The following is a 12,978-nucleotide window of genomic DNA, read 5'->3' as shown; positions in this document are numbered from 1 at the left end:
CAGGCTCTGACAAGACTTGGGAGGTCAGGTTTTCCTGATGGTATTTTATTTCTGAGGCAGCAAGCAAATTGCTGTACTCAACGCACAGCCACTGTGACTGGGTGAGACGCTGAGATTAGCCACACAGTAGATGTGAATACCTACAAAAATGAAGACAGGCCTTGCCCAGTTATCTGGGAGGTTTATTAAACCCAGCTCTGATGGTATGGAAATGCAGCTGTGCAGCCTCCAGAGACAGCTCTGGATTATTTGTTTCTACTTGCATAAATTGCACTTGAAGGACGTGTTGCTGTGTGTTATCTGGCAGAAGTTTGGGGTTTATGCACCATGCTCCCATTTTGGGGGTCTCTGTGAGGGAGCCAAACCTGAGCAGCCAGGGATGGTGGGATGGGTGCCTGGCTGGAGCTGAATTGCTGTGGAGTCACTGGCTGCTCTTTACTTCTGCTCCCCCAAGGTCTGGGTACCAGAACAGGTACTGGCCCTGCATCCACAGCAAACCCACACATCAGCTGAGGTCCTGCTGTTTTTCCTATGAAGTTGTTCAGTACCAGTCAGCCAAGCTGGGCGGGTGAAAAAGACAAGGTGGCAGTGGTTCCACTCATTTAAAGCATTTCAGCTCTCTGGACCATGGTGATGTCATCTGTGAAAATCCGTGGCAGTGTTTGAAACCATTTGTAGTGACCAAACTGGCAGATGCATCAGGGGTCAGACGAAATCTTTGTGCTCCCTGCACTGCTCAATCACTGACATCTTTAGGCAGTTTCAAAATTCAGGCTACACATTTCCACTGTGGTATAAATAGCCAGGTGGATGACCCAAATAAAAAAATAACAATATGAGAAGATGACAAACAGTGTGATGCTGCACTCAGTGGGTAAGAGAAAGGAGGAAAAAGATGATTTTAAACCTCATCCTTTCTAGGCTTATGCAACCATCTCAGTGCTGCAGGGAAGCAGCTCTGCTCACTGAGGATGCTGAGCCCAGAATAATTTCCTGAGGGCTCTGTTCACTTCTTGAGGGAATTCACAGAAGTTGCAGTTCCTGTTCATTAAAAGAAAATGAGGAAATAATGGTGATGGTGCACAGGATTTTTATGGAGCTGTGCTCTTTCCACAGGTGAATGTTAATATCCCAGGGACTGAAGTGCTCAAGGCTTGCCTGTATCTGATCTGTGAGGTGCTACTCACGCCTTACTTCATTTGTGGAAAACAAGCTGTACTCAATATTTTATATTTATATATTAAGAAGTTTCTGTGCTTATGCTCCTGAATATTTTTAGTAAGAATGTAATACTTTGCCCTTTTAACTCCTTTACACCCCAAAAAAACCCCTCTTCCATGTTCCAGTCTGGCTTGAAATTCTGGCAAGCACGAGGCTCAGCTGCCATTGATGTGGTTTTCTTTGGAAATACTGGGTTTGTAATATGGGTTTTGCTCTCTGTTGAACCAATAGTATTTAGTCCTGAAGGAAATGGCTCTGCTCAGGCTTTTGTTTCTTCTCTGCAGGTTTGAAGAGAAAGCTCAGACTGACCCTCTCAGTGCACTGAAGTACCTGCAGAATGATTTATATGTAACTGTGGATCACTCGGACCCCGAGGAGACAAAGGAGGTGAGGATCAATGATCCTTGTCCTAAAGAAATTTAAACTGTGCTCCCATTGAAAGTTTTGAGCCTCTTAAACCTGGGTTTTTATTCAGTTTGTAAAAGCTCTGCAGGTACCAAACACTTTGCTATATCATGTATTTCTCTGCACCTAAGTCACACTGTTTTGGAAACAGTCATTAAACAAATGCAGGTCCAGATAAAATAGCTTTTGTACTCCTAAGAGTGAAGACTAAGCCTTTGTTTTAATTCCAGTGTGCTGGTGTATATTTTGGGAGCTTTAATTGAAATGTAAACTCTCTGAAATGTCACCAGTCTGTAGTTGGTTGTGCAGTAGAAAGGGAGTAGAAACTTACTCGTGCTCAGGTTTCTCCATGTTCAGCATCTCTGGGGAGAGACAGCTTTTCCAAAGATGATCAATATTTCTGCAAGTTGTTTATACCTATACATTGCTTGCTTCCCTTAAAATCTTATCTCCTTTGCCTTTTGAATATTATCCAGTAGGCATGTTCTTTATTTATTCCAGGAATTTGTTCCCATTTCCTGTTTTGATTCCAGTACCGCAGTGCGTGTCGCTTTACAAAACGGATTAAAGAAATAGTGAGAAGTGTCAGATAAGGTGGTTGATTTGACTCTGGAATTAATTTCCACATGGAATTTGAGGCAGCCAGCTGAGATGTGCCAAAGTTCAGCTCCTGATGGGTAGATAAGTCTGGGGTTCTTGCTCTCTTCTTTCCTTAATGTGACTTGGGAAGGGATTCAACAGCTCTCTTTATAAAACCATGATAGGAGGAGGGGCAGTTCTATTCCATGCTGTGTCCCTGGATTAAATCTCTTAATCTGGTGGCTTTAACTTGCTACTTTAGCTAAAGGAAAGATTATACAGGCACTGAAAGGTCTTGGGGAGAATATGCTTCTTGCATGTGCACAGGATGGAATTGTAGGGTTAGAATTAGGAAAAAAGTTTACTCTTATCATGATCTTGGAAGTGATCACGTTCATCATAAATTCTAATCAGCCTTTATAAACATGTGATTCAACAACACATTTAAGTGCTGTGACTCTGTTCTCTGTAAATGGTTTCTTGTTTAAATTGTTCCGTATCAACTAGTTTCACGTCCTTTCGAGTCAATTCTAGCATAGGAAAGACAACAGATGATTCTCCTTTTCTTAAGGTAGAAAAGGAGATTATTTTTTTCCTAATATGTGCCATCTTCCCAGTGTGTGGTTACAGTTCCAGAGTCTTTGAGGTTGGAAAAGACCATTAAGGTCATCAAGAGCAACCATTGCCCCAGCACTGCCAAGGCCACCACTAAACCATGTCCCCAGGTGCCACATCTATATGGCTTTTAAATACCTCCAAGAATGGGGATTACAATTCCCCAGGCAGCTGTGCCAGACCTGGACAATCCTTCTGCTGATTTTTTTCCTGATACCCAGTCTTGAGGCAGTTTCCTCTTGTCCTGTGTTTTATTACTTGGCAGTGACCTGCCCCTGGCTGTCCCCTCCTGTCAGGGAGTTGTGCAGTGCCACAAGGTTCCCCCTGATTCCCCTTTTCTCCAGGCTGAACCCCTTTCCCAGCTCACTTGGCCTCTCCTGGTACTTTAGCCCCTTCTCCAGCTCAGTTCCCCTCCCTGGGCAAGCTCCTGCCCCTCAGTGACCTTCTTGTGAGGGGCCCAAAAGTGAACCCAGAATTCAAGGTTTCTTCTTGCTGTTTGAGCCTGTACTAACCCACACAGTACAAGCCCCCATTCTGATGCTGTTTTCCCCTTCTGCTTCCTCCCACTCCTGTAAGATGTGACCTGTGTTCTCTGATCTCCCCTTTTCTCCATGTCCACCCGTGTGCTGGCAGCCTGTCTCTCCTCAGCCAGTTATTCCTGAGGACATCTTGCCTCACATGGCTGGCTGGGCCTTTTTATTATTCCCTGAACAGCAAACATCTGTGGTGTGATAAGCAAGCTCCTCTCCTAGTTCCTGCTGCCTCCTGTCGCCCACAGACTGAAGGAGCTGCTGCAGAAGCTGCACGTTGGGCACATCTGGCACAGGAAAGCCTTTTAGTATCCTGCTTTTCCTTTTCCTACTTCAGTGTTCAGCTTGTGCACCTTATAGGAATGGAGAATTTACATGCCTGCATGGGCTTCTCTGAGATTTTGGGGGAATGTAGAAGCTGTATCATACCGGGTAGAAATAGAATAAAATGTTTGAAAATAAGAATTACCCCTTTACAGAGAGCGCACTGGTGTTCTGAACATTAATGATCCAGTGAATGAGCTTACATAGCTCAGTCCAGCTGAGTGAATATATTCTGGATTCTTTCTCTGCAGGCCTAATGTCTGATCCAAACAAAATCCAATAGCTTCTGTCTGTCATGCTGGGCCCTCGGATCAGCACACACCATTCAGCAGAATTAAAGCTTCCATCCATTCCAGCCATCTCCAAAAATCATTTAACACTTTCTGGGATGCTTTTTTGTTTGAATTTTAGGGTTTTTTTCTTTCTTCTTGTTTTTTTGTTTTTTTGTTTGTTTGTTTTTAATTATTCTTCATTGTGCTGGTCAGAAAGCTTTAACTTCCAAAGCTTTTTTACACTGGGACAGATCTGGCAGGGCTGTGGCACAGAGCCAGCTGCTGGGCTGGTACTGACTGGGTGCATTTCCAGTTGACGTCAATTTACCTTCCGGTTATCACATCGAGTTGGCTTTTTGCTCTGGCATTGCATCTTCAAATAGCTCCTGTGCTTTCCAAAGGACTGACGCAGGCATTTTGGATTCCATATCGAATTCCAAGCTCCAGTTTGATTCTGTCTCTCAGCCCAGACACCTCCATACCCTGCCTTTGTTTGATTTGTATCTTGATTAATAGCAAAGGCAATAGATGTGATTGGCTGCAGCCATTGAATGCTGTAAGGCTTCTCAGAACTTTAGGGAATCAATTCCTGCCTGTTTGCCCTCTTTCCAGGGCAACTGTTAAATTTGGGAAGGACCAGGTTGAATAGTTTTATCCTCAACTTTGTGTGCTGAAACATGAATTCATGGCATCACGTTTTATGGATGGAGATCTGGGTGGTGTTATATACCATTACAAGCAGAATTTCCCCTTGTGGTGAGGCTTGCTTGCTTTGTAATAGAAGTAATTCCTTCTAACTTACTTAGGCAAGTCTGTTCAGCTGTTTGCAGTTGGATGCCAAGGAAAACAAACAGACTGTTCTTAAAACTTACTTTGGCGTTAGTAACCGATTTTGTTTAAAGTAGCATGAATGATTGAGAGTAGGAACATACCCCAAGATTTTCATTCTGTTGCTGTGAATTTTAGGGATGCTAAGAGGGCTATATTTTTATTTCCCTTTTTTATTGCGATGAAATGAAGGAGAGTAACAGGTATTGCATGGGTGCCTGGTTTAGTAGCCACAGGCTGTGTGCCAGCAATTTCTCTGCCCACAAATGCAGATCGAGTTCTCTTTAACTGTGATTCTGCTTGGCATCACTTAAACCTCCTCAGTCAGTTCAGTGTTCCCAAATCAGTGGATCTTTTTTACTGGCTGGAGGTTAATAGCCCTGACACTATAGGAAAAGGAGGGTAAGCCCCTAGAAAATGGGGAATTTTGCCTGTGATTTAACAGATTAAAAATTGTATTAAAAAGGTCCTTTGCTGGTGTAAGATTTTCTGCTGGCATGGCTGTTCTTCTCTGTCACACACAGATGTGAGTTTGGTGGTAGATTACAACAGCAGGCTTTTAAAGATGAAAGGATGGTCAAAACAAATATCAAATTGAATTCCAAATTTTGTTCTTAGAGAAAAACAGGTGCTGTTAAAGCACAGAAACATCAGGAGTTCGTGTCCAAAAGCTAAAGATGCTCCTTGAACACAGCACTAATCATACCCAGAACTTTGCTGCTGTTAAATGGGCTGCAGTAGAAATCAAGATGACACAAAAAATGTCCAGTGCTTTCCAAGTATGAGAGAGCAGGATAATTTTGTACATGAAGATTCAACAACTGATGAAGCTCGATCCCATGATTTTTGTAAAATAGATACAAAGCTCAAGGAAAATTCACAGTATGTTTTTCTTGGAGCATGGTAGGAGAAAGGCCAAGGACCTGGAGGCCAGTCTGAGGCCTAACTTGCTTGTAGACTAAGGCTGGAGGCCCCTGTTCAAGGCTGCTTCATACTTTCCATTCTTTAGACCTTGTCCTTAATAAATTTGACAGATAAAGCCAGCAGGGCCCAAAAGTATTGTTTGAATCTGCATTAGACTAATATTTCTGGGAAAATTGAAGCCCAAATGGGAAAAATAGTTCTAGGAAGGAGCTAAGAAAAGCCTGTTTCTCTTTGTGTCCTGCTGTGATTCTTTGTAAAGCCTCAGAGCCTGAGTGCTGCAGAAGCAGAGGCTTTGGAGCCAAGGAGCCTTTACAAAAACAGCGTTCAGCCTTCCCAATTTCAGTGACAGCTCCATCCTCAAAGGGTTTGAGCCTCTCTTTGCCTCTTTGAGCCTGTGCTGGGAGTCACCAGCCCCAGAGAACTGGTCAAAGCTGAGGAACTGGTTTGTGCTGTGATCTGAGCAGTCACACACAGGCTTTACAGAAGAGGAGGAGGAGGAGGAATTGTGTCTGATTCACACAACCTGCCAGCTATCCCAGACCAGAGGTACTCATTCTGTTTGTGCAAAGGCAGAGGTGTGCAGCAAATATATAAAAATAGACATAGTATATAACCTTTAATTAGTTAACCAGATCTGTTTGTCTCAAAGGAACCCCTGCCTCCGTTCAGAAGGCTGGTTGGATCTCCGAGAGAGAAGTTAATTGTATAACAAAGGGAACTGCTGTCTTTTGAGTGGAAGCTTAATTTGGAATGGATGAAGCCAGTGAGCCAGAGGGATTGTCAGAAGAAAATGGGTGGTGGTGTGATTAAAGCAGTTGGATGCTTCTGCTGGATAATTGAATTCTGCTCTTGCCTCCATAACAGAGTTGCTGCGTGATATTAAGCAAATTGTTTTTCCTAGATGGTCATTAATTGGGTGTTTTATTCTGGTGCCTGATGGGAGAGATCTGAGGTGTGATTTGCTTGAGGGCTTTGCTTTTCTGTGAATTCAGAAGCTGTTGCATAACACTACATATTTTGAAAAATCAGATACTGTTGGTTTCAAATAGACCCAATATTAATCAGAGTTTGAAGTACCATCTGTTAGAATAACAATTAATATGATAAGAAAGTCGATGAAGAAATTAATTCCTTCTTTAGAGCAGAGCTTGAACTTTGTGAAGAAAATAATACATTGGATATCTGCTGGGAATGGTATGTAGGAGACCTGGTATTGAGTGAGCAGTAACTGTCCTACACTTCAGGGAAAAAAGTAGAGTTTCTTTGGAAGAACACGGTAGGGGTTGGAATTGTAATACAAATGCAGAGTGAACCAGCTTAGGCTCAGCACTGTCCTCAACTGATGTTCTTAACTCACATGCTTGACTTTTCCATCAGAAAGTGCTTTTCAAGTGTGAGCTGATACATGAATTTAATTTCAAACCAAACAAACAGCAGCCCTCCATGTGAACTCAAGTGGGATGCCATCCGTGGAGAGGGAAACAAGATCCTCCTTCCCCGCAAAGCTGCAAAGAAACTCGTAGCCATGAAAATCCATCATGCCTGGTGTGAATGAGGCCGGAATACTTGGCAGGGGCCATTTTCAGCAGGGTTTTGGTCTCAGTTCACTGAGTTCCTGGCTGAACCCTGCTCATCTGGCCTTTCAGTCGGGCACCTGAGCCCCGGTGTGGCTCCGTGCTCCCAGCAGGGCGTTGCTGCGGGAGCACGGGAACCCCTGGGAGCCCGTGGCTTCCGCTTTATCCCAGTTTCGTGTGCCGCCAGGCAGCTGGCAGCGGGCCCATGAGGCAATTGTGTGGGAGGGAAGGATGGCCAGAGCATGGCATTTGCTCTCAGAAGCTGCACGGATTTAGCCACGGGTTTTATTGGAACTTTTGGAGCTATTTATGCTGGGCAGCTGTTTAAGTACGGTGCTGCTGGGAAGCCAAGCTGCTCTCACGAACGAGGCTCACGGTGGAATCCACGTGTGGCATTGCAGTGATTTTGTGTAACCAGGCCTTACACTCAGGAGGACGCTTAACACCCACTTCCTCCTCATCTCCAGTTTGTCAATCCTGTATCTTTCTCACCGTACCCTCCCCAGAGGATGCAGACTTACCCCAGAGCACTGCAGTCCCTTATTTTAGCCTGTTTTTATCCTTGACATCACATTGAAACTGATCCTACTGAAGTATTTTTTAACTTTGTGCACTTGGTTGTAGATCTACTTTTCGTAGCAGCCTTTTGCATCTGTGACTTCTGGCAGTTTTGTGCTTGGCCATTGTTCTGTGGAGGCTCTGCAGCCCTGACTCCTTTGAGCTTTCTTCCTAGAAAACCTCTTCCTGGTTTTCAGCCCACTTAATTTTTTTTCTAGTGCTTTCCTCATATGTTGCTAACCTGATACAGGGCATCCCAAAATGGGTGCCTTATTGTAAAGGCATTTAGAACCTTGATAACAGCAAGAGTACTTTATTTAAAGATTCTGCTCTCTTTCATGCACTTGTGAGCTTTATAATAAAGTGATACTGATCTGTTGTAGCTCCTAAGTGCATTTTCACGGAGCCTCTGCACCTGTTCTGTATTGCTGATTTTTCCTGTTTATGTTGATTTGCACTTGGCCCTGGTGAAATGCACCTCAATCCATCATTTTAATTTGGATTAAGTGGAAAAACAGTTGGAAGGCTGTCTGTTCCATGCTGGCAATCAGTCTGAGTGTGGTGTAAGGTCTGGTGATCCTGCCCTGTTCTGCCGGGCAGGTTATCACTGAAAACCCAGGGTGATGCTGACCCTGGGGCACAGATGAATCACTCCTGATTCAAGGCTCCATTTTGATGTCAAACCATTGATGGCCACCCACAGTAAAGTTATTTGACCTGTTTGTCTTCCCCCGTTGGCTTAATCTGAGTGATGCCTTAACAATGTGCCTTAAATATCATATAAAAGTGTTAGAATTCCTGTGAAAGTCAGAATGGACAAGGTCTGTCGCCAAGTCCCATCCCTAGGGCCTTCTGCCTCATAGGCGAAATCAGATTGATGTGCTACAACTTGTTGTTGCCAAATTCACGTTGGCTGCTACTCATCACCTTCTCCACTCCTACATGCCTACAAATTGTCTTCCCATTTTTTCTTGAAATTGAAATTAAGCTGATGGATATGTAATGCCTGGCTGTTCTCTCCATTCCTTCCCTGAACATATTTGCTTCTCTTCTGTTTTTTTCCTCCCTTCTTTTCCTTCAGGCTGTGTGCTGAAAAGACACACAGGCAGGAGATGCAAGATTGTGAGGCTTTAAGGAATCAACTCTTCCTTTGCAGGAGTGTGACAAAGCACTAAGCTTTGCTGTTCCTTGGGTGACTGGAAACAGCAGTCAGGGGCAGAGGAAGGCACTGTGATCTCCATCTATCAGTGAGACATGAAGGGGGAATAAAACCATGAATGTGTTAATTAAAATGTTTTTATTCATGGTCTTGATGTTCCCAAACGAAGAATTTTTATTTAAGAAGATATTGCCTTAAATTTGTGGTATGAGATCTCTGGCAGCTCAGAGGGGTTGTTGTCATTAGTGTCATGGAATGGTTTAGGTTGGATGGGACCTTAAGGATCACTGAGTTCCAAACCATGAGCAGGGATGAGCAGGGATGCCGCCCATTAGATCAGGTTTCTCAGTCCAGCCTGGCCTTGAATGCTGCCAGGGCTGGGGCATCCACAGCTTCTCTGGGCAGAGCTTTCTCTGTGTTCAAGAAGTTCATGCTCACTCCAGCAGTTACCTTGTTTTTGTGCCATCTAATCCCTGGCTGCTGAGCCTGTACCATGTTAATCACTGGGAATGTTATTGTGTGGAAAGGACTCTACCTTCTGCCAAAGAGGCAAAAAATTATATGTAAAAAAAAGAGATTTTTAGACCTTTCAGTCAAATACCTTTCATTGCATCAACACTGCTCTAGTTCTAGGAAAAATCATCTAACTTGTGCCAAGGTGACAAATTGTAGTGCTCATGTGAAAGTGCCTGCTGCTGTTACTCACGTGTATGGCAGAGGAGTTACGAGGATTGTGTAGAGAAAACACAGCAACTCTAAAGCTACTTGTACTCCTCTGAATCCTTTGGGATTTTTGCCTGTGTGGTTAATAACACTTTTTTCTTTCTTTGTCCCTTTGCCTCCTCTTCCGCAGTTTCAGCTTCTTGCCTCAGCATTATTTAAGTCTGGCTCGGATTTCACGACTCTTGGTGAGTATTGTGTGTCAGAGGAATTACATGATGTTCCCTTTGATAATTACTCTTAGTTTCTACTGGTTTTTATATCAAATGTTATAGTTCCTATCAACATTGCAGGCTCTTTTCAATATGCAAAGTGCCACTACCCAGACATTTGAGAGGTTATTTATAATGACCAGTGTCCAATGCCTCAAGCCCATATTTAAAACATCTGTCAACATCCGTGGTTTTAAACCACCACCTCCCGGGATCATTTTGTGTCTCTTATTACATCTGATCCTTCGCTGTTACCCAAGTAAACAGAAGCTTTGGTCAGAATAAAGCACCTCCTGTCATGTCACTTTGGAATCTCACAGCATGGCTACGGCTCTGTTTGCTGTGATAACTGCAATTCCTGGAGTAGTTTGGTTCGCTCTGTTCTCTACAGAACGAGTTCTTTGGGCAGAGTGTCAAGAGCGGAGAAAACAGTGGCGTGAAGGGCTGGAAACAGGAGGGCTGAGCCAAAGCCATGATTTGTTTCGCTGCTCTGTCCAGTTAACTCTTTGGGAGATCTCAGAGACTCATCCTGAGGCAATCTATAGGAAAGCTACAGGCAGAAATGACATCTGTGTAACTGCTGGGGTGTCCTCAAGTCACCAAGCTCTCGCTAAGAGAATGGATGACTTCAGTTTTTGGTGGAGGTATAATTTGCAATCTAAGAAATTCAGGGAAAATTAAAGCCCACTGCAGTTCTGCCTTGCTGGATGAGGAAGCTCTGCTAAGTTCCTGTGGTTTGGAAGATACCAAGTTGAGCCTTGAAGGTCAACTCTTTTTAAAGAAAAAAACCCCAAGTTTCAAAAAAGTTGGATTTTTCATACTCGTACAATGAGTTGTGCTGGGAGGGACAACTCAAAAATTGTCTCATTCCACCCCCCTCTGCCATGGGCAGGGACGCCTTTCACTATCCCAAATTGTTCCAAGCCCCATCCAGCCTGATCCTGAACATTTCAGTTATGGGACATCCACAGCCTCCCTGGGCAACCTGTGCCAGTGCTTCACCACCCTCAAAACTTTTCCCTAGTTTTAAGCATTTTAAAAGATGAATTAGATGAGTTGACTCAGTACAATACTTCATCCAGATTTTGGGTTTACAGATAGGAGGATATGTACATCAAGAGCTGCTTTGAAAATAAAAACCCCAACCCTCCTTGGTTTGATTAACTTGGTTGACTTTGATTAACTGAAGAATGAGTTCACTGAATTAAAAAGCATTCCTTTGAGATAGCAGCAGTGGAAGGAATCCAAAGTGGAGGAGATCATTGTGTGCCTGCCCTATTGTTCTTGCTGATGGTTTTAGTGTAGGATTTGGATAAACAATGCAAACCAAACCCTACCGTGTTGGGAGGCAGCGCTCCAGAAACCGGTTTGCAAAGCTCCTGTGTGCCAAGATGCTGCCGGGTGCAAGTCCAGTGAGTAAATACCAACCCTGAGCTGGGACTCCTGCTGTCAGCAGCGCTTATCTCAAGGAAAACTCCAAGCAATCCAAGGAGCGGTTTTGGTAATGGCAGTGAGGATAATGAAGAAACCCTGAGGACAGAAGAAATGAGGCACCAAATAAAAATAGCTACATGGATTTTGTTTTCTGGGACATCAGAGCAGTCCCCTGAGAACTCCTGCTTCCCCCGTTTCTTCAGGGCTGTCAGTGAGCTTGACAGGCATTTGTTTATTACTTTTTATGGCATTCTGATGGCAGCACTGGCTTGGGGTGACGTAATCCCTGTATATGTACTCACAGTAGTGGGATGGAGAGCAGGCAGCCCTATTAGTTGGAGGCAGAGGGAGCTGTTAACATTTATCCCCAATGGACAATTCCACAGCTAAACTGAGTGTTTGGGATTGGGAGGAGTGACTTAACTTTCCCCTTTCCTTCCTCCCCTAGGATTTTCAGACGTTGACCACACGTATGCCCAGAGAACTCAGCTGTTTGACACGTTAGTCAACTTCTTCCCAGACAACATGACCCCTCCTAAAGGCAACCTGGTGGACCTCATCACGCTGTAACAGAGCGATCGCTGGACACATGGAAGAGGGGAAAGCATCCATTTTCAGTATTTTAATTTTTTTACTGCATTGATTGACTGCTGGGATGAAGTTAATATAGTAACCCCTAGGTGTTTGAAAGGGGTTTTATACTTGTATGGTGAATCCCTGGAGCTTTTCCCTTGGAGTAGGTTAATAAAATGTAACTGACGTACTTCTGACTAAATATATATATTTTTTCTGACTTTGGATTTTGAGTTAGCAAATGTAAGATGAAAAGGTGGGGGGAAAAGAAGAAGAAATAAAACCCAGTCATGCAGTGATCTTTTTGCCTATGGGGGAAAATTTGAGATTTGTGAGTTGTCTGGGATTAAAGATGATGGGTTTTATTTTGTGTTTCCTAAGGAAGAGTGGGAAGAGGTTTTTCTTCCCTCATTTGTAGCTGGTCATGATGTATTGCTTAATCCTACAACTCCATCCTCAGCACCTGAATAACTTGGTGGCAGGACACTGGCATGTGTTGAGATGTTATAATTTATGTCCTGAGTCCTGTACTCACGGTGTGTCATGGGAAGGCGAGCATGTGTTTTGAACCGTCTGTCTTCCCTTCCCAGAGTTGTGCTGACAGTCCTGTCTAATTGCTTCTGAGACACCATCTAAATTGACTACCTACATCCCTGCCTGCTGTTCTCTGGAGCCTTCCACTGGCAGGCAAGAGGGAACCTCAGAAGAAAAAGCCCTTCTGGAAAACGGGAGTGCGGTCACCGCCTGCACGGGCCCCTTTTCAGGGATTGATCTCTTTGTGGCCGTGCTCATCCACTGAGAACCTTGTGGGTCCTTGGCGAGCCTGGCAAAACTGGGTCTTCCACCACACACCCCCCCAACCTCTGCAACCTGACCCCAGGTTGGGTGTAGGATTTCTGAAGCAGATTGTCTTCGTTCCCCTGTGCTTCTGTGTGCGTTTGTCCGTGTGTACGTGTACAGGGCGTTGCTCCCAACAGCTTGTCTCCTTCCCGTGTAGTGCAGCTCCCTTGTCAATGCATTTTAGACCTAGATCTGACTGTGAGGGAGGCC

At 44.2% G+C, this 12,978-nt stretch overlaps 1 protein-coding gene across 3 annotated transcripts in view; it reads left to right on the top strand.

Annotated features, from left to right (window-relative positions):
* The window catches only part of MKLN1 (muskelin 1), a 93,643-nt gene extending 81,421 nt beyond the window's left edge, over positions 1–12,222 (top strand). For all 3 annotated transcript variants that reach the window (XM_040060981.1, XM_058420109.1, XM_040060983.2), the window contains 3 exons: positions 1,506–1,608; positions 9,843–9,897; positions 11,804–12,222. In XM_040060981.1, coding sequence (XP_039916915.1) covers positions 1,506–1,608; positions 9,843–9,897; positions 11,804–11,925 — 280 coding nt within the window. In that variant the 3' untranslated portion in view covers positions 11,926–12,222. The remainder of the gene's footprint in view (positions 1–1,505; positions 1,609–9,842; positions 9,898–11,803) is intronic.
* The last annotated feature ends 756 nt before the right edge of the window (positions 12,223–12,978 follow it).

Source organism: Hirundo rustica, chromosome 4 (assembly GCF_015227805.2).
Source record: "Hirundo rustica isolate bHirRus1 chromosome 4, bHirRus1.pri.v3, whole genome shotgun sequence".
Lineage (NCBI taxonomy): Eukaryota > Metazoa > Chordata > Aves > Passeriformes > Hirundinidae > Hirundo > Hirundo rustica.
Note: the sequence above shows the minus strand (reverse complement) of the source record. Positions and strands in the feature narration are given on the sequence as shown.